Raw genomic sequence first — 18,576 nt, forward strand, 5'->3', positions numbered from 1 at the left:
GTGCCATCAAACTCCATGGTTTACCAGCGCTGAATAACGAGGCAGCATCGGAGCCGTTCAGATGAGCCGTGCCTTGTGGGCTCCACATCACAGAAACGGCTAAGAGCTGACGATAAGAGCTTCCTACAGCAGCAGAAGCTGGAGCGTGCTGGTTATGGTCATTCCCGAAGCAGCGAGCTAGCCAGCCATCACTGAAGTGACAGGTACCCAGGGTAAAGATGTGCTTTCTCACAGCCACAACACTTTCGTGGGGGGATGCATCGTAATGGCAGGAAACTACACATAATTATCTGGAGGTGAGCTGACAGTACCCCCCCCGTTCCCCGGATGTGTTGTGTACGAGTTAAAAGGCTGATTTACATTTATATTGCAAAGCCTGCCTTGTGCTTGTAATTGGTGTTGTGGGCCCCCCTCCCGCCATCTTCCCCCCGACCGCTCCCACCCCCATACATAGGCACCCTGTGTCGCGCAATCAGCCTCTGTTCCCACCTGCGTCGGGGTTGAGAGAGACACAGCCGAGTCAATCCAGGTGTAATTCTGAGCTCTACCACAAAATTCCCACAGACACTGAAGCCCTTATCAGATCAGCAGCTCAATTCTTCAAAGTGCCTCCCGTCCCACAACACAAAATACATCTTCCTCGCTCTGTCCCATGCAGAATTTAACAAGGCTGTCATGCATTTACTGGCTTGTTTACTCACATCTCTCAACAACTGGCAGGAAATACAATATAACAACTGTTTGCGACGCTGGGCAAATATGTGGAGGCATCACGGTGATTCATCGCCGCAATATAGCGCAAGAAGTGCAGAATAAAGTGATTTTGATGTTTTCTCAAACCATCCCTTGCAGCAAATGAGGGAGAAAATAAATGATCGAATGATTGATCGCGCACAAAAGGAGAAAAATAGGCTTGCAGCGCACAGGAGCTACCTCACACACACTCTTTGTACTCACAAAGCGCTCACGAACGTCAAGATTTAGATGAAAAAATCGTTAATTAGCCTATACAAAGCCTCAATGTGGTCGAGATGGAGAAAAAGCAGGAGCACGGCTGCCTTGAAGCCTTGACATAAGGCCCAAAAATGTTGACGGTATAGCACTGGTCCCTTTTGTGCACCATTTTCTGAATATATCCTGCTAAAGAGCCATAACTGCAAAGGTAAAACCACTGATGAAACTGGAAGAAATGCCACGAGGAAACGTTTTCTACGACTCCCATTATCGGGTTCTGCAGGCTTTGCTCTCAGCTCGGAGTTTAATGGTCTTTGCCGAGCGGCTGGTATTACTTTTGTTTTATGTGCATTGCACATCAATTTGGAGCCCATTTATCCCTCACATAATCTGCTGAGATGCACTTTGAATGATTCGGAAGAAGCACAGATTGCACAGAGCAGCCGCTACATCTCCCACTCTCCCATTATTATTTTCTCTTTACTTATTTATGGGCTAATCTGTCTGCCTGGTATCAAATTACCCAAAAACAAATATGAGGGAGAAGGAATCCAGCAGCTGAATTCATCGCCACAGGCCAATGGGGACAAAATGCTGTGCTGACCCAAAGCGGGCAGATTCTACACACATGTTTATGACACTTCAGCAGTTAACATGATCTCTTTAGGAACTATAGGCAGCAAAGACCCTGGAAATCCAATATTTGCAGGTTCAAATACAGTCTCTCTGTATATGTATACATATATTATGAATATATATACACAAAATTCACACATCCTTAGACTACATGGTTTGGTGGTAACGTCTCACTTAGGTCCAATCCTATTTCTTCTTTTTACCCCTACCCCTTGTTTTTGAGTGTCACCCTTACCCCTTTATGCTTGTTACACTGTTTTGGCTGTGGTTTTAAGGTCCAGTGGTGGACCTTACTGTGACAGGGAGCGAGGAGGCGGACGTACGTGCTGAGATAAGCGAGATTTATTAAGGGCAAATCCAAAATCAGGGTCAAGACAGTCCAGGGTCAACGAGCCAACATGGACAGATCAGGGACCAGACATGACATAAACCAGAATCAATCAAACAAACAACCAACACCAACAACACAGACAGAGATTCAAACAAAGACCAGTAACCAGACTGGGGGAAACACAGGGCTTAAATACATAAGGGTAGCCAGGGACAGGTGCAAACACAGGTGGAGACAATCAGGGGTGGATGCATGAAACGAGGGGGCAGGACTAGAAAACCAAAACAAACGCACATGGACAGGACTGGGAGGGGCCAATCGTGACACATGAGTTTTTCCCAGTGGAAAAGTAGATACTTGTAGCTTTTCATAAACAAATGTTTTAAATCAGAACATTAAAATAAAAGTCCTGGAGGCGAGGCGGGGTGTGTGGAGTCAGTACAGCTTAGAAAATATAATTTCAGTGGATTCTGGTTCAGTTATGTTCCCTGACTAAAGGTACTGAGATGCACCTCTGAGGCTACCACCACAGTGACAAGAGGGGTCCTGCCCCAATGTCATAACCTTTTTTTCTGAGAGTGTATGAAGAAAAAGCCCACAATACATTGAAACGACATTAAACTAAGATGAAACAGTGGTTATCCTCATTTTTAACAGAGAAAATTCTCACATTTGTGGATTTCTTTGGCCGTCTTGCTGTTTTTTTTTCTCATAACACCCTGTTTGGATCATGTCTCTGAAAAACCTTCATGTAGCCCTAACACTCCGCCCTACCCCTCTATCTCAACAAAAATTGGGACATCCTACCATTAGACATGAAAGCGCATAACAGAGGGCTAAGGACTAAGTGGTAGGAGCAAGAGGTGAAATGGGATTGGGCCTGCTCCTTGACTGATGACTTCACTGCGGTTTCAAGGCTGCAGTGAGTTCAAAGACATGAACAAGTAAATAAAATGACAGTGAACATATTTCCAGGTGGGACGTATAGATGTGTGAGCCGAGGCTGGCTGGGCCGTCCTTGAAAGTGGAACAGAAATGGATGTGCTACTTCAAGAACGTCAGACAAAACGTTCCCTGCTTTGAGAATGAGGTGAACTAACGGGCAAGCTGATGGGCGTCTCCCAAGACAGGAGAAATGGCTTCATCCTCCATGCATCAGCTGGCACAGGCCGGTGACTTTATAAAGGGATACGGCAATTCAGCAGTAATAATGAGGGGACTCAGAAGAGGACACTCGGAGGACATGGAGTAGTTTGTTTCGTTTGTTCGCTGCTTTCATTCTTACAATCACAAGGATGTAAACGATATGTGTGTTTACTAAATGCCCCCCCAACACGCCTGAAAGACGCTTGCAGAAGAGCTCACTTTTTATCCCACAGCTTCTGCCACAGTCCATGTTTCATAAAAGCCCAGCTCTGTTTGCAATATAATTGTCAGCGGATACATTGACAGCATCTTGTTGCTGGGGACTCAGTGCGTGGGCAGCAGAACGGCATCCGGCACAGTCCAGCCGCCACAGTAGAGAAGCAATGCTGACGATGCCAGTGTTGTTTATGACACTTAAGCAGTTAACATGATCTCTTTAGGAACTATAGGCAGGAATGAGACTGCGGCAAAGGAAATCCAATATTTGCAGGTTCAAATACAGTCTCTCTGTATATGCATACATATATTATGAATATATATACACAAAATTCACTCTGACTTGGTAAAAACTGCTCATTTCTGCACACCAGATGTTTATGCAGCCCTCAGGGCTGGTTTAGTTTAGTCCATGGCTATTCCTTGTCAGCAGAAGCTCAGCACGGGCCAGCTATCAATGCGATTGTCCCAACTGCTGCAGGGTAGAATTCCAGCACTTCCCCTTCACAGTTCGAGTGGCAGCGGGGCCAAGCCACAGATAAAAGGATGAGACGGAGGGTGTCGTCTCTTGAAGGGGGTGTCAGATCACATAAACTCGTCCCCTGCCTCTGTTTTTCCAGCCGCAACGCTCTGATGTCGCTGTCAGCAGATGCTAAATAAATCCAGCCTTCATTTGTAACACAAGTATTCACAACAGTAAGAAAAAACGGTCCCGGGAGGCTTTTGGAGACAGAGACTATTCGGTCTTCAGTCGTGAACACCTGATAGCTTTTCATCATGCCAGTAAGTGCTTGCCACTGTTGCAGTTGCTATGACGGAGGATGCTGAAAGCTGATGTCGGGCCTGTGAGTGGCACGTGGTGAAATATCTCCGCGGTCGTGTTGAGGTGAGCCCTGGGTTTGAATCTCGTCAGCCTGTGGTGAATTAGAGCCGGCAATGTGACAATATTTATCATTATCGTGATGAGTTACGTCAGGATACGTCACAATATGCTTTCCGGAGCATACTGTGGATAGCATCAGTACTTAAAACATCACTTTCTAACGGAATGTTTGATTAAACAGTGAGCATGATTAGTCCTGCTTTACAGGATTTAGCGCAGTGTGAAATGTTGAACACAAGTAACTGGATTTATAGTATTGATAGTATTTTAAAATGTGCCAATCCTTTGTCTGTTCGAACTTATCAGATGTCAGAAATAACCATAATACCATAAATCATAAAAAACGTCCTGAAGTATCGTGATATTACATTTTGCCGTATCGCCCAACTCTATGTTGATTTTTTTTTCTATCATACCGTATCATTTCATATCATTGTACCGTGGAGCGATGGCTCCCATCCCAGTCCTCATGGTCCCCACAGTAATCCACAGTTTTCCTCGATCTCTGTGTTGCATGTTGGGTTACAGCAAAAATGTGGACAACCTGGGGGCTCCTGAGGGGAACCCCTATCCACGGCACCTGGGGAGCAACTGGGGGTTAAGCGTTTTGCTCAAGGACACCTCAGGCATGTGCTGTCGGCCCTGGGGATCGAACCGGCAACCTTCTGGTCACAGGGCCAGTTCCCTAACCTCCAGCCCATGACTGCCCATATACTGCCTTCTAATGGAAATTCCAGTCTCAGCGTCGTTTCGATGTGGGGCAAGAGGTCCTCAATGTGCCACAGCCTCTTTTTATATTTTCTGAAATGGATACCATTCACTCTCACCAGCACCAGGGGACCAATCAACACAGAGGTGGGTAGAGGAGCCTGGACCCATGTTCACGTAAAAGTATTGCTAGTCTGATGAAATAATGACTGAAGTAAAAGAGTCAAAAGAAGCAGGTTAAACAACGTCTTAAGTACTGAGGAACATATAGGAAAACCTCTGAGTACATGCAGCATCTATCAGCATCCTTTTGATGGACGCTTGATCCAAAATGACATCTGAAGTTCAAAAGCCAGAGATGTGACCAGTCGCAAAGCAGTACTGGAACATATCAGTAACGGCAGATATGAGCTTTAAAGCCCCCGTCTGGTCATTTTCAAGATTTTCTTTAAACTATTTCTACACACTCTTCAAAATGATGGTTCTTCAAGGGATCTTTGCATGATTAAAGGGTTCTTTGCATGATTAAAGGGTTCTTTGCATAAGGTAAGGGTTCCTCAGATTGATGGAAAATAGAACCTTTTTGAAAAGGGTTCTATACAGCACCTAAAAGGGTTCTTCTATTCTTGTGATGTCAAGCCTGTAGCAGTAGCCTCTTTGTTGGTGCTATATGTAACCCTGGCTCTAAAGAACCATTTTGCAATGCAAAGAACCGTTCGATCATGCAAAGCGTTCTTTGAGTGTTGAAGGTTCTATACAGAACCATTTTTCGTTACTAAGAAGTCAGCTGTTCACCAGCTTCTCGTTCAAATTTTTCCTGGTCCACCTTAAATGGAGCAGCAGTTACGTTCTGGTGCTTCAGGCATCAGAACTGCTGGACTATTTAAGGTGGAACCGGACATTTAGCTGGCTAACTACCGAGACGTCTAGCTTGTTATGAAGAAAAGCACCATAATACACTGAAACGACATTGAACTAAGAAAATACAGTGGTTGCCATAATTTTTAGCAGGTTTACTGGTCGCACACTTCACCCTACCCCTCCATCTCAACAACAATCAGGACGCCCTACTCCGATGCATGAGCGCCCAAAACGGAGGGCTGGGGTTAAGTGGCAGGGACGAAGGGTGAAATGGGACTTACTGCCTTACTGCCTTCAAATCACGGCGGGAAAGTTTCCACATCTGAATTCACTTTATAATGAGCTTGTTCGGTTTCAAGTTTGTCGGCCAAACACATACAGGACCATAGAACAGACTGTCCTTCTTAAGAGCCACAATGGACTATTCACCAGTGAAACACTAAGCCTGGAGAAGAACGCGGCGCACTTGCACATACATTTTCTCCTCGTAGACGCCGTGTCATGTCCCTCCAGAAGTCGAAACAGCTCTCTATTCATGGCATAATAACCAATTTAAAAGAGAATGCAGAGCGTTAGTGTGGAGCGGCTGGATTTATCTGCCATAACAGCGCAATAGATGAGCCGGAGAATCTGTGGGAGCCGCAAACGCGTTCCGACAGCGCATGCTAGGAAACGTCTTATTGATGCAAATAACTGTGGAGTTAACTAGTTCTCCTTTCACATTTCACCTGATTGTAACAGAGTCCGTTCATGACACTTCTTCTGTCTTTCCTTTTCACATGGTAATAGACCAGAAGGCTTGTTTGTAAAGAAACGTCACTTATATTTGTGGAAATTAAATCTTACTGATGCAATAAATCCAAATTTTCTGCATTATGTAACATAATCGCTGATTCTCTGCGTCGCTTTTCTGTTTCCCTGGTATAGAATGACATGCCGTTCGCACACAGTGAGTGTATTTGTGCTTTAGCAGTGGAAAAAAGAAAACGCCGCGATGCTGAGCCGTACTAATTACCGCCTGCATACCTACACAAACATAACATCTGAATAACGTCACCTTCTGAAAGCGGCGCAGCTCGGAAACGAAAGCCGCACCACAGCGGCAGGCTATGAAAGAAGACTGAAAGTAGGTTAAAAGCTGTAAAGTGGTCTGATGACCCTCAGGTATCGCTACTCTATAAATGTTTTTGTTTCCATAGTGATCGCTGGTTCAAATATTTTCATGTCAATATGAAGGTTTGGGCCTTAATTTGACAGTAAATCAAGCTGACAATGTCAACAGTCAAGGCTTGGAGGCAAGGAGGCGATTAAGAGCCTGAAGAAATTGATTTGGCGGTCACTAAATTGGGAGAAAAACAGATTAAAATATGTGGTTGTTTATTTATTTTTAATTTACAGCTATTTATTTATTTATTTATATCTGAAAACAAATCCTAGAACAATTCATCAATGGGCTTTATGAACCAAAACAGCTTTGCTGTGGTGCTAATGCCTTCAATAAGACTGCATGAAAGCCAATTCATCCTATTATTGCCTGAAGTATATACTTAAGGCCGGGCAATGTGACAAGGTATATTGTTATCGTGATAAATTATGTCCCAATACAATACGCTTTTCTAAACACGTGAACATCCTCAATACTTGTAGAACTCAGACCAACTGCATGCTTCATTATAAAGAGAGCAAAATTAGTCCATTTACTGATGGTAATTGATCCAAATATTGTATAAAATAATTATAGTCACAGTTCTTGATAGTATTTTTTAAAGATTTGGCAGTACTGGTTAATTTTTCTCCAACTGATCACATGACTGAAAAAGTAAACATCATGCCATATCATGTATTACGAAAAGTATCACATTACTATATTTTGGCAATATCGCCCACCTCTACACACACTCACCGGCCACTTTATTATGTCCAGTTGCTTGTTAACACAAATAGCTAATCAGCCAATCATATGTCTGCAGCTCAGTGCATTTAGGCCTGTAGAGGTGGTCAAGACAACTTGCTGAAGTGCAGACTGAGCATCAGAACAGGGAAGAAAGGGGATTTAAGGGGCTTTGAACGTGGCGTGGTTGTTGGTGCCAGACGGGCTGGTCTGAGTATTTCAGAAACTGCTGATCTGCTGGGATTTTCACGCTCAACCATCTCTAGGGTTCACAGAGAACGGTCCGAAAAAGAGGAAACATCCAGTGAGCGGTCAGTTGTGTGGACGAAAATGCCTCGTTGATGTGAGAGGTCAGTGGAGAATGGGCAGACTGGTTCCAGATGATAGAAAGACAACAGGAACTCAAATAACCACGTTACAACCAAGGAATGCAGAACACCATCTCTGAACGCACAACACGTCCAACCTTGAAGAAGCTGGGATGCAGCAAAAGGGGGTCCAACCATTTACTAGCGAGGTGTACCTAATAAAGTGGCAGGTGAGTGTATACCTGTAGCTAGAAACCGTGAAAGAAGGCCCGAAGTGCGGTCCTGAGTGAATTAAACACTGTCATTGTCGTCTTGTAGGTGGTAAAAATGATTTCCAGAGTGAAGCACTCATTTGGGCACCATCGCAATTGCTCTCCATCTCAAGACTCGAAAAGAAGGGAAAAAGCTCCCCTGTTAGCCTCAGCATCTCAACCCATATCCACTCATAAAAGTGGTAATAAAGCTCGCCTCTCGAGACTTGATGTAGAGTTTCTGTGAGCCTGTGAGTGAGGGCAATATTAAAAGCTTTATTGCCGACGTCAGATTCAAATTAGGAGTTTGTACTGTGTTCGACCCTCGTTGTGTTTGCTCAGCTGTGTGTTGCCCCTTCTTTAGGACACATTAGGCGTATGTGATCATCAGATAAAATCAGCAAATGGCATATAAAATACCGTGGAGAGGCGAAGCAAACCACCAGACTGCCGTATTTATTTTCAAAATTGAAAATAAGCCTGTTCTAAATGAGATGAAGCCAGCTGGGCTGTACAGTATTTCACACAGGCAGGACATTTACATTATGTCTACTGCTACAGTGTCATCCAGGGAACATGGAAATACCTTGGCTCAACACTCAAGACCGCATACAAACGAATCTACAGGTTCACGTTTCAGGGAAAGAAGTAAGGAGGTACAAAGTATAGAAAGATACAGAGCCCTGCTGGTGACATCCTGTGTAAATAAAAATGATGCATGGCCACAACTTAGTAAGGCGTGGGAATGAGATGATTAAATCGTGGCCATGACTTAGTAAGGTGTGGGAACGAGATCACAGCTTACTATCTTACAGGCCACGCATGATTTTTATGTACACAGCATGTCACCAGCAGGGCTCCGCAGAAAGAAGCACTTGCAGAAATCACAACTACGAGTTAGTCAAATATGTATACCTGCATCATTATGCAGGAAAAAAAGCCATATATGCATATTTATGCAATATATATATATATATATATATATATATATATATATATATGTGTGTGTGTGTGTGTGTGGGTGTAATTCAAAACAATATGTGCATTTTTGTCGTTTTCAGTTTTTTACCTAATTTGAAAACGTCTGTTGCTCTTTATATTGTGTGTAATGATGAATGGAAAAGAAACGGCCCAATGTCTGGATCCACTGACTTCCATTAAAAGCATAGTATGCTTTTTCCTTCTCCTGTAACCTCACACAAGGTTTCGCTCCGACAGCAGGGAACACAGTTCTGTGCAAAAGTCGGAGACCTCATTCATTTAATTTACACTCAAAACACCCAAGATATTTCTGAAGAGATCAGATATAAGCGAATCAATAAAGGACCAAGCCAAACGAAACAACACTAGCGTTATTAAAAGATACAGAATTCCTAACAACCACCTGGAAGACCTGCTAGACCACCAAAACCGCAAAATTCACGGCCATCCTTCCACTGTGAGACGACGACTCAGCGCTATGAGTCTGAAAGGATGCGTAGCCGTTCATGGACAACCTCACCGAGAAAAGGAGACGGACATCAAACAAAGAAGCTGAACAACGGACTGCCCGCCCCAGAGTCCAGACCTCGACGCCACTGAATGTGGGATTTCTTCAGGAAATGCTAAACCAACTTCTAAGACTGAACTTGGGAGGTGTAGTAAAGTATCCCTGCCAACTGAAACCGAAACCGAGTCTCCGGAAAAGAAAAGAAGCTGTAATAAAGGCAAAACGTGTAGAAAGTGTTATTATTAAATAAATAAAGGTATTAAATAAATGAAGGGTGGTCTCTGACTTCTGCACAGTATCACATATATGCCCACAGGCCAAACGACCTCACACAAAGCTGAAGGTGTTGTGGGTCGCTGGCTTGAAATCAGTCTGTCACGTCTATAAAAACACAACCAACCTTCGGCGGCAACCACAGACTGAGCCATTAAGCCACTGAGAGTGTGAACTGAGCCGGCCGCCTTTTGACATCACTTACCTGACTCAAACGTCACGTCTCTTACCTGAATAACTGCTCGAATGCTACGTTCATTAGTCAGACGACTAGCAAAATAAGGACAAAACGGAGCCTAAAGCACTTTCACCCCACCTCACGGTTGAACACTAAAGGAGAACTCCACTAATTTTTCACTAATTTCAGCAGAGTTAACTGGTTAAGATGTAAACAGAGCGGTTCAGGGCAGTTTGGTGTGAAACCCGGTTCTAGAGAGACTTACCGGGTCAGAATTCTTCACAGTGGTGGTGATGGGAACCAGACGTCCAGCTCTCAAAGCCCCATCACAGAAAGTTCCTACCTGAAACGGCTATGAATTCCCTGCCTCGTGCCTTGGATTACAGTAGCTTTGTGATGAAGCTTTAGGTCTGAAACGAATTTTAATGATCTATTTTGATCTATAATGAATCTATTTTAACCCATCTATGGTGGAGGGATACACTGAGTGTTCTGAGGCAAAATAGTGTCCAAAGAGATCAGACTGACCATCAGACTATTTTACCATCATCAACATTACATAAGTTCAAAACTGGTTTGGACAGCAAATAAAATAGCTACCTTTGTGAACCCTGGTTCACCAGCACTGTAAGGAAGTAGCAGTTAGCTTAAGTTCCTCTACAAATGAGGCATTTCACACCCAAACCCACTTGACCTCGCGTACATCTCAACCATTGACTTAAGCAGAGATTTGGAAAATTCGGTGGAGTTGCCCTGTAAGTCAAACGGTCGGTTCCTAACGGTCGAGTCGTTCTGACAGACAGAGGAGGACAGACGGGGGGGAGAGCTCCGTTTACTCACCGAAACCAACGAGCCAGGAGAGAAAGAAGACGCCAGGCAGCATTGTAGGGATGAGAGGGAGGGAAAGAGTGCCGCTCGGTGGAAAAAAAAGTCTCTTCGGCGGTAAACGGGACTCGGGCTGGACTTGGCTGAGGCTTCAACCGGCACCGAACTAACAACGATAACTAGCGTTAGCCAGCCGGTTAGAGTTTCGTCCACTCTTCAGCTGCTCTGAGGAGGCGCTTCGAGCTGTTTCTTATCTCTCTGACAAAAAAACAAACTGGGTCTTCACCGTGGCCCCCTGTCAGGGACCGGGCTCTTCCTCTCCTCCTTCTTCTCCCCGTCTCTCTGCACTTGTGTGCGTTTTCTCCGCCACTCCGTCTTTCTCTCTCTCTCTCTCTCTCTCTCTCTCTCTCTCTCTTTCTCGCTCACTCTGCCTCGCTCTCTCGCGCGGAGGACCGTTATTACTTTTTCCCCACCCGCATTCCGACAAAGCTCCGCCCACCCCGCGCTGCGATTGGCTCGTGGCCTCTCGCCGCCTGCGAACGATTGGCTGCTTCGTGCTTCGCCCCGCCCCTCCTGCTCTCGGACTGACAGGCGAAATGGACATTTAACTGTGAACTCCGGAGGGCTGGACGGCGGGGAGCTGACAGAGAGAAATGAGGGTCCGCAGAGTTGAGACAGGGAGCTGAGTTGGAGCTTTTTCGACATGAATCTAAAGATTCCGAGAAGGGCAGAAAGAATGAATGAATAAATAAATAAATAAATAAATAACCAGGAGTCCCTAAAGTGGCATTTAAAGTGATCCTTTTTAATACGACTGAATGTGTTGACACCACGTGTTAAAGGGGAACTCCGCCGATTTTTCAAAATTGATGTGTAATTAAATGGTTGAGATGTAAACAGCCGTCCAGAGCTGCGAAGTGTCCCGTTGTAGGGAGACTGAGCGAGGACTGTTATAGTGCTGGTGATAGGAACCAGACGTCCGCCTTTGAAAGCTCCCTCGCTGAAAGTTATGAGTCATGAATATGTTGCCTGATGCCTTAGATGTTCTTTACTGCACTTTTATGGACAGGTTTTTGGTCTAAAATGCAATCGAATCAGTTTATTTCAATCCATCCTTGGGGGAAGGGTACAAGAAGGGTGTTCTAAGGCAAAATAGTCCCCCAATAGAACCTGGTTTTCCATATTTACCACCCTTTTAACATCATTACCATTGCATATAAATCTCTATAAATGGCTATATTAGTGTTGTAGTCATGGCGACGCCTGGTTCCTACCACCACCACTGTAAAGACATCTGAATCTGGAAGTTTCTCTGGAAATTAACCGCTTCACCAAACCACTCTGAATGACTTTGTCTACATCTCAACCACTGAATTATGCAGTGGCTTTGGAAAAACAGTGCTGTTGCCTATTAACTTGTGGCCCCAATATTAATTTGTCACCTCAATATATTCATTTGTGGCCACGCTTTATTAAAAAATGATTACAATGTCGCCTTATGGGCTCCATACCAAAAAGGATGCACCCATTTTGTGGGCAACGCTGAGACGATATCTGACATTTTAATTTGCATAACTGCTGATGCCAAAACATAAACACTGATAAAACGTTGACACTGGAAAATGAGCATTTTAGAAACACTATGACATTTATTTCTGCACAAAAATGGATGGAATGCAGATGTTTCATCACAGCTGCCCAACCATTCTGCTCTTCCAGAGCACAAACAAGTATGTAATCATATCGCTGTTATCGGATGAAAAGCTCGTATCTCCAAAACGGTGATTTTACAGGAGAAGGAAAAAACTTACTTTACTTTTAATGGAAGTCAGTGGAACCAGACGTCTTTCAGAGTCATTTTGGGCTGTTTCTTTTGGTCCGTTCATCATGAAATTTACACACTTTGTAAATGACCACAAGTGTTTTCAAATTCTGTCAAATGTCAAAAATGATATAAATAAATACCGTCATCAAAATCAGCATCAGAATCTGCAACTGTTTTCATACACAGAACGGCGGTTCCACCAAATGTGAGTGAACAGAATAAGCATCAGTGCGAGAAGTACAGCGATAAAAACGAGTGTACAGCCGTTAGCCGAAGGTGCAGGCTGAGAAACTCCAAACCTTTGGAGCATAAAAACAGATGGCTGCTTCGCTTTTGCCAAACTGATGTTAAAATCAATTCTAGACGAAACAGGCAACCAGCGTAGTGATGCAAGTACAAGTGCAATGTTCTCCATTCTGCCTGGACAGCTTAGCACTGTAACAGTACACTAAAAACTCAGCTCCGCCAGAAAGACTCCGGAGGCAAAAGTGAAGGAAGACAAATATTTTATATCCTCAATGGAATTTTACTAGTTGAAGGAAACCAATTCAGTGGAAGTTAAGGAGTCTTTGGCGTAGGCCTCGTCCTTGGTCACCGGGCCCTGGACAGGTCGCCAGTCCATCGCAGAGCTAGTCAAACTGGTCAAACAGTATTTACAATTTAATAAGCTAGAATTGAAATACTTCAGCCATCAGGCCACGTTAGAGCACCAGCTTCACTGAAACACAGCAATGACGTTTTTAATCCATAAAAGCAATTTTTGCATGAGAGTCCCTTTTTACACTGGGGTCTATAAGACCCTACATCACTGATGGGAATTGTTTTATATGCTACCTAACCACAAATACCTCCATCCCAACAGAGGGCAACGTCTACAATTTTCTAATCCAACAAAAAAATAAAAAATCAATTGTGATTTAAAAGTAGGTTGCCAGGTTTCATCCAAAGACTTAACACAATGAACACTGTCATCTACCCTCACCTATCTGAGGCTCGTTTCACCCTTACCATTACAATGAGCTCAGTTTAAAGCACAAAGGAGACTCATTAGGTTATGAAGCTGCACAAGGCCCTTTGACGCGTAAGAGGACGGATACGGCGTCTTAAAGAATTTATCCGTTTCTGAAGAGAGCCGTGCACTCAAATGACTCGAACGCCTTTCTCCCTGGTATTCATGAATATGTATCCGAGCGGCCACAGTGCATGCGTGGAACAATATCAAACAAATTTCTTCTGTATTCATATCTCCAGAGTCCGCTTCATGTTTCTTTAAATCCTCACAATCGATGAGCAACACAGCCAAGTCTTTGGAGAGCTGCTCACAAGGAATGGGGGGGAGGGGGGGGGGGTTATGGTGGGGGGGGCTGATGTTTTCAGGTCAAAGTGCTTAAAATGCCAAAGATGTAACCGTTTTCTACGTTAGTGATGTTTGCGGATCAGCTAAATTATGCAAACAGCTCGGAGGCTTTTACCTCTCGAAAATAAATGACAATATAATTTATGTAAGTGGTGTTTCTTTGTGTCGTATCTCAAGGTGCTACAGCGGGGGTGCATGAATAAATTTACAATGGGCAGGTTGGCGTACGCGCTCACGATGAGTTGAGATCTGGATCTCTGAGGATGAGAAGTAACAGTGCTGCTCGTACAGCGAGAATCGCCCTGGTGGGGCTGGAATTACAGTCACGGCGAGGTGTCGGGGGAATCGGCTGGCCGGCTGCTTGCTCGCCGTCCAGCTGGGAAAGTGGAGATTTAGACTCAGTTTCAAACATAACGGGTCATTTTCAGGGACTGGACTCGGAACTAAATTTTGTCTAGACCAGCCAGGACAACCACAGTGACTCCCCCCACTACAACCCCTAAAAACCATGACCACCCGTCCCCAACGACTTCCCTGCTGTCATATTTAGGGTGAATGCGCCTTCGCAAACAAGATGAGCACGAACACGTCAAAGATGCTGCAGCCTGGCTGAGAACCGGAACGGCCGCTAGTGAGCCAATTAGCCTTTAGCATTAAGCTAGCTATTTGTAGCCTTAGTGTACATGGTTGAGAACCAGAGTGACCGCTAGTTAGCTAATTAGCCTTTAGCATTAAGCTAGCTATCTGTAGCCTTAGTGTACATGGTTGAGAACCAGAGTGACCGCTAGTTAGCTAATTAGCCTTTAGCATTAAGCTAGCTATCTGTAGCCTTAGTGTACGTGGCTGAGAACCAGAGTGACCGCTAGTTAGCTAATTAGCCTTTAGCATTAAGCTAGCTATCTGTAGCCTTAGTGTATGTGGCTGAGAACCAGAGTGACCACTAGTTAGCTAATTAGCCTTTAACATTAAGCTAGCTATCTGTAGCCTTAGTGTACATGGTTGAGAACCAGAGTGACCGCTAGTTAGCTAATTAGCCTTTAGCATTAAGCTAGCTATCTGTAGCCTTAGTGTACGTGGCTGAGAACCAGAGTGACCGCTAGTTAGCTAATTAGCCTTTAGCATTAAGCTAGCTATCTGTAGCCTTAGTGTACAGGCTGAGAACCAGAGTGACTGCTAGTTAGCTAATTAACCTTTAGCATTAAGCTAGCTATCTATAGTCTTAGTGTACATGGCTGAGAACCAGAGTGACCGCTAGTTAGCTAATTAGCCTTTAGCATTAAGCTAGTTATGTATATCTGGCTGAGAACCACACTGACCACTAGTTAGCTAATTAGCCTTTAGCATTAAGCTAGCTTTCTATAGCCTTAGTGTACATGGCTGAGAACCAGAACACAAATGATGAAGCCGCTTCAGTGCGTGAAATCAAGTGCCAGCTCACCAGAACCTCATTTATATCTCATTTACATGAAACACCCTAATTCATGCAGATGTTTTAGAAAGCAGCCAATAAAATGACAGCTCTCAGCCACTCATGAGTCTATTGCTGTGGTTGTAGGCGGAGTTTGAGGCAGAACAGAGTACGCTGCTCCCCCTACTGACCACTCACCGGCCACTTTATTAGGTACAGAACTGCTAGAACTGCCTTAATTCTTCATGACAGACTTTCAACAAGGTGTTGGAAACGTTCCTCAGAGATTTTGGTTGGTTATTTGAGTTCCTGTTGCCTTTCTATCATCTGGAACCAGTCTGCCCATTCTCCTCTGACCTCTCACATCAACAAGGCATTTTCGTCCACACAACTGACCGCTCACTGGATATTTCCTCTTTTTTGGACCGTTCTCTGTAAACCCTAGAGATGGTTGTGTGTGAAAATCCCAGTAGATCAGCAGTTTCTGAAATACTCAGACCAGCCCGTCTGGCACCAACAACCACGCCATGTTCAAAGCCCCTTAAATCCCCTTTCTTCCCCGTTCTGACGCTCGGTCTGCACTTCAGCAAGTTGTCTTGACCACCTCTACATGCCTAAATGCACTGAGTTGCGGCCGTGTGATTGGCTGGTTAGCTATTTGTGTTAAGAAGCAATTGAACCGGTGTACCTAATAAAGCGGCCACTGAGAGAAAAAAATGTGAAATGAACAAAACGTCTTTTTAGACCCTGGAATGATTGCGGAATGTGATTATTCTCCTAAAATAACATATTAAACACTGCATTATTGCAGTGTATGAGATGCTTAAGCACTAAATTAGTCATTTTCAACCATTTCTATTTTTTCTAGTTAATATTGGCATCAAAAGCCAAACTCAAACCCAAACCCAACGCAGCTTTAAAGTCACCACGTGAAATAAAATGCTTTCTCATGCTCGAAAGATGCTAGAGCAGTACATATGAATCAAGTCTGGCTCCTGAGTCTTGCAAAATGATTAGCTCCGAAAAAAACTGCCACACTTGACGAGAGATCTCACCTGGAAAGACGTGCTTCAGCGTTGTTTGGCCTGATCTTATATTAAATGTTTTCGTGTTGCCTTTTTACTGAGCAGCTCTTTGTTCTGTCTGTATCACACTCTCAGTAAATACATCAACCAACAAAGGCTAGCGCCGGCTTACAGGCTTTTACCTCTCGAGAAGAAATACGCAAAGCTTACACCTGAAGGTGCTTAGGAAGACTGCGGATTCCCTGTTTTCCTTACGATTTCCCATGTTAATGATTCCCTGCTGGTGCCTTCAACTCATATAAACACTCCAGCAGTTACAGAACGTATCAAATATTCACCACTGGATTAAAAACTATATATAGTTAAAGTTTTATTACAAAACTTCGGCTGAAATGTGTCATTAAGTGAGAGCAGGATTTTGACAGGTGTCTTCCTCGATGTATCTCTCAGGATGGGCAAATCTCTTGTCACTTGAATCATGTCTGAAAGAGATAAATAAAATATCACTGGATGGTTAAAATCTTTGGTAGGCCTCCAGGAAGGAACGTTCAGAGCCGCGTTTGAGGCAGGCGACGGCTGAATCGGCCCGTTTTCTGGAGGAAGAAGGCCATTGGCAGGTCCAGGGGAGCTGCACGCAGATCAGTGAGGTTCATTTTTTTAGCACGTAGGAGGGAAAGTGTCATCAGTTGTCGTTCTGTCATTTCTGGCATCATGACAGGGAAGTTTCTGTCACAGAATGAAAGAGGCCTCGATCCTCCGAGTTCCTTGATTGTTATCAGGATCGTGAATCATGAAGGGTGGAGATGCGGCATTCGCTGTTATACATCATAAGCCTTCAGAAAGTTTTGAAAGTGTAGAAAATGTTCTTTACACTTTTTAAGAAGGGTTCCTTCAGGGGCTCTTCAGAAAAGGCATGGTGACCATTTAAAATGCCAAAACAGCTCTTTGCTTCTGACAGCTTAAAGTGCAACTCTGCAAAATGACTTATTCTTTCAGTGGGTTAGAAATAATGAAAATTACGCACAGTGGTTTAGTGAAAAATGTACCTTCCTAGAGAAATTTACTGAGTCAAAATTACTTAAAGTACTAGGAGCCAGATGTCTTAACATTGTAAGATTGGGGAGCGATGATGAGCGAGATTTATTAAGGGCAAATCCAGAATCAGGGTCTAAGGAGCCAACATGGAGAGATCAGGGTACAGACATAATGAACAAACACAGAACTACACATCAACCAAATACCAGCAAACAACTAGGGAAAAACACAGGGCAGGGTCTGAAAACAAGGGGGCAGGACTGGGAAGAAACAAAACAAAAGCACATGACAGGACTAAAAGGTAAACAAAAGCACATGACAGGACTAAAAGGTAAACAAAAGCACATGGATGACTGGGAGGGGCCAATCGTGACTTGTCTGTATGTATACACTACAAATATCAGTGTTGCATCACACAGTCAGCAAATATCAGAGCTTATGAGACTAACTGCACCTTGCTGGTTTATCGTTCAGAGTGGTGGTGAACTGCGCTGTACCAGCATGCAAAAATAAATGGGGAAATTACAGCACGGTGTGTTTTTTAACAGTGGCCATTACAAGTACCAGAAATCCTGAAGTTGTGGCTAATTGTTTTGAAGCTACCAAAGTCGAACAACTTCACAGACTAAGACTAACGTTACTCAACTGATTTCCTCAAATGGGGCTGCTAATGAAAACTGCTGTTCCCTCCCTTTTATTTACAGAAACACAGAAACTGGAATCAAGGTAAGAAACGTTGGAGAGTGAAATAAGTTACTAGTCACTGGCCACCGTGTATATATGAGCTTACAGACTGTCTAAACCGGGCCACGCAGTAAAATAACGACCTACCTCCATGTCCTACCTCATAAACTGCTGGGCAGAGCAGCAAGTAATTTGTTGTTGACACCATCAATTCCCATTCTCCCTGGGTTGTTCTGCTACGGCGCTGGCAGCTTTAGTCTCTCTCTCTCTCTGTCTCTCTCTCTCTCTCTCT

At 44.0% G+C, this 18,576-nt stretch overlaps 1 protein-coding gene across 3 annotated transcripts in view; it reads right to left on the bottom strand.

Moving 5' to 3' along the window:
* Positions 1-18,576, bottom strand: part of kirrel3a (kirre like nephrin family adhesion molecule 3a) — a 311,368-nt gene that overhangs the window by 216,458 nt on the left and 76,334 nt on the right. For 2 of the 3 annotated variants that reach the window (XM_037546985.1, XM_037546984.1), the window contains exon 1: positions 10,966-11,328. The exons of the other annotated variant lie outside the window; for it this stretch is intronic. In XM_037546985.1, the coding sequence (XP_037402882.1) occupies positions 10,966-11,008 (43 nt within the window). In that variant the 5' untranslated portion in view covers positions 11,009-11,328. Of the gene's footprint in view, positions 1-10,965; positions 11,329-18,576 lie in introns of those variants that run through there. 3 annotated transcript variants of the gene reach the window in all.

This window comes from Pygocentrus nattereri, chromosome 18 (genome assembly GCF_015220715.1).
Source record: "Pygocentrus nattereri isolate fPygNat1 chromosome 18, fPygNat1.pri, whole genome shotgun sequence".
Lineage (NCBI taxonomy): Eukaryota > Metazoa > Chordata > Actinopteri > Characiformes > Serrasalmidae > Pygocentrus > Pygocentrus nattereri.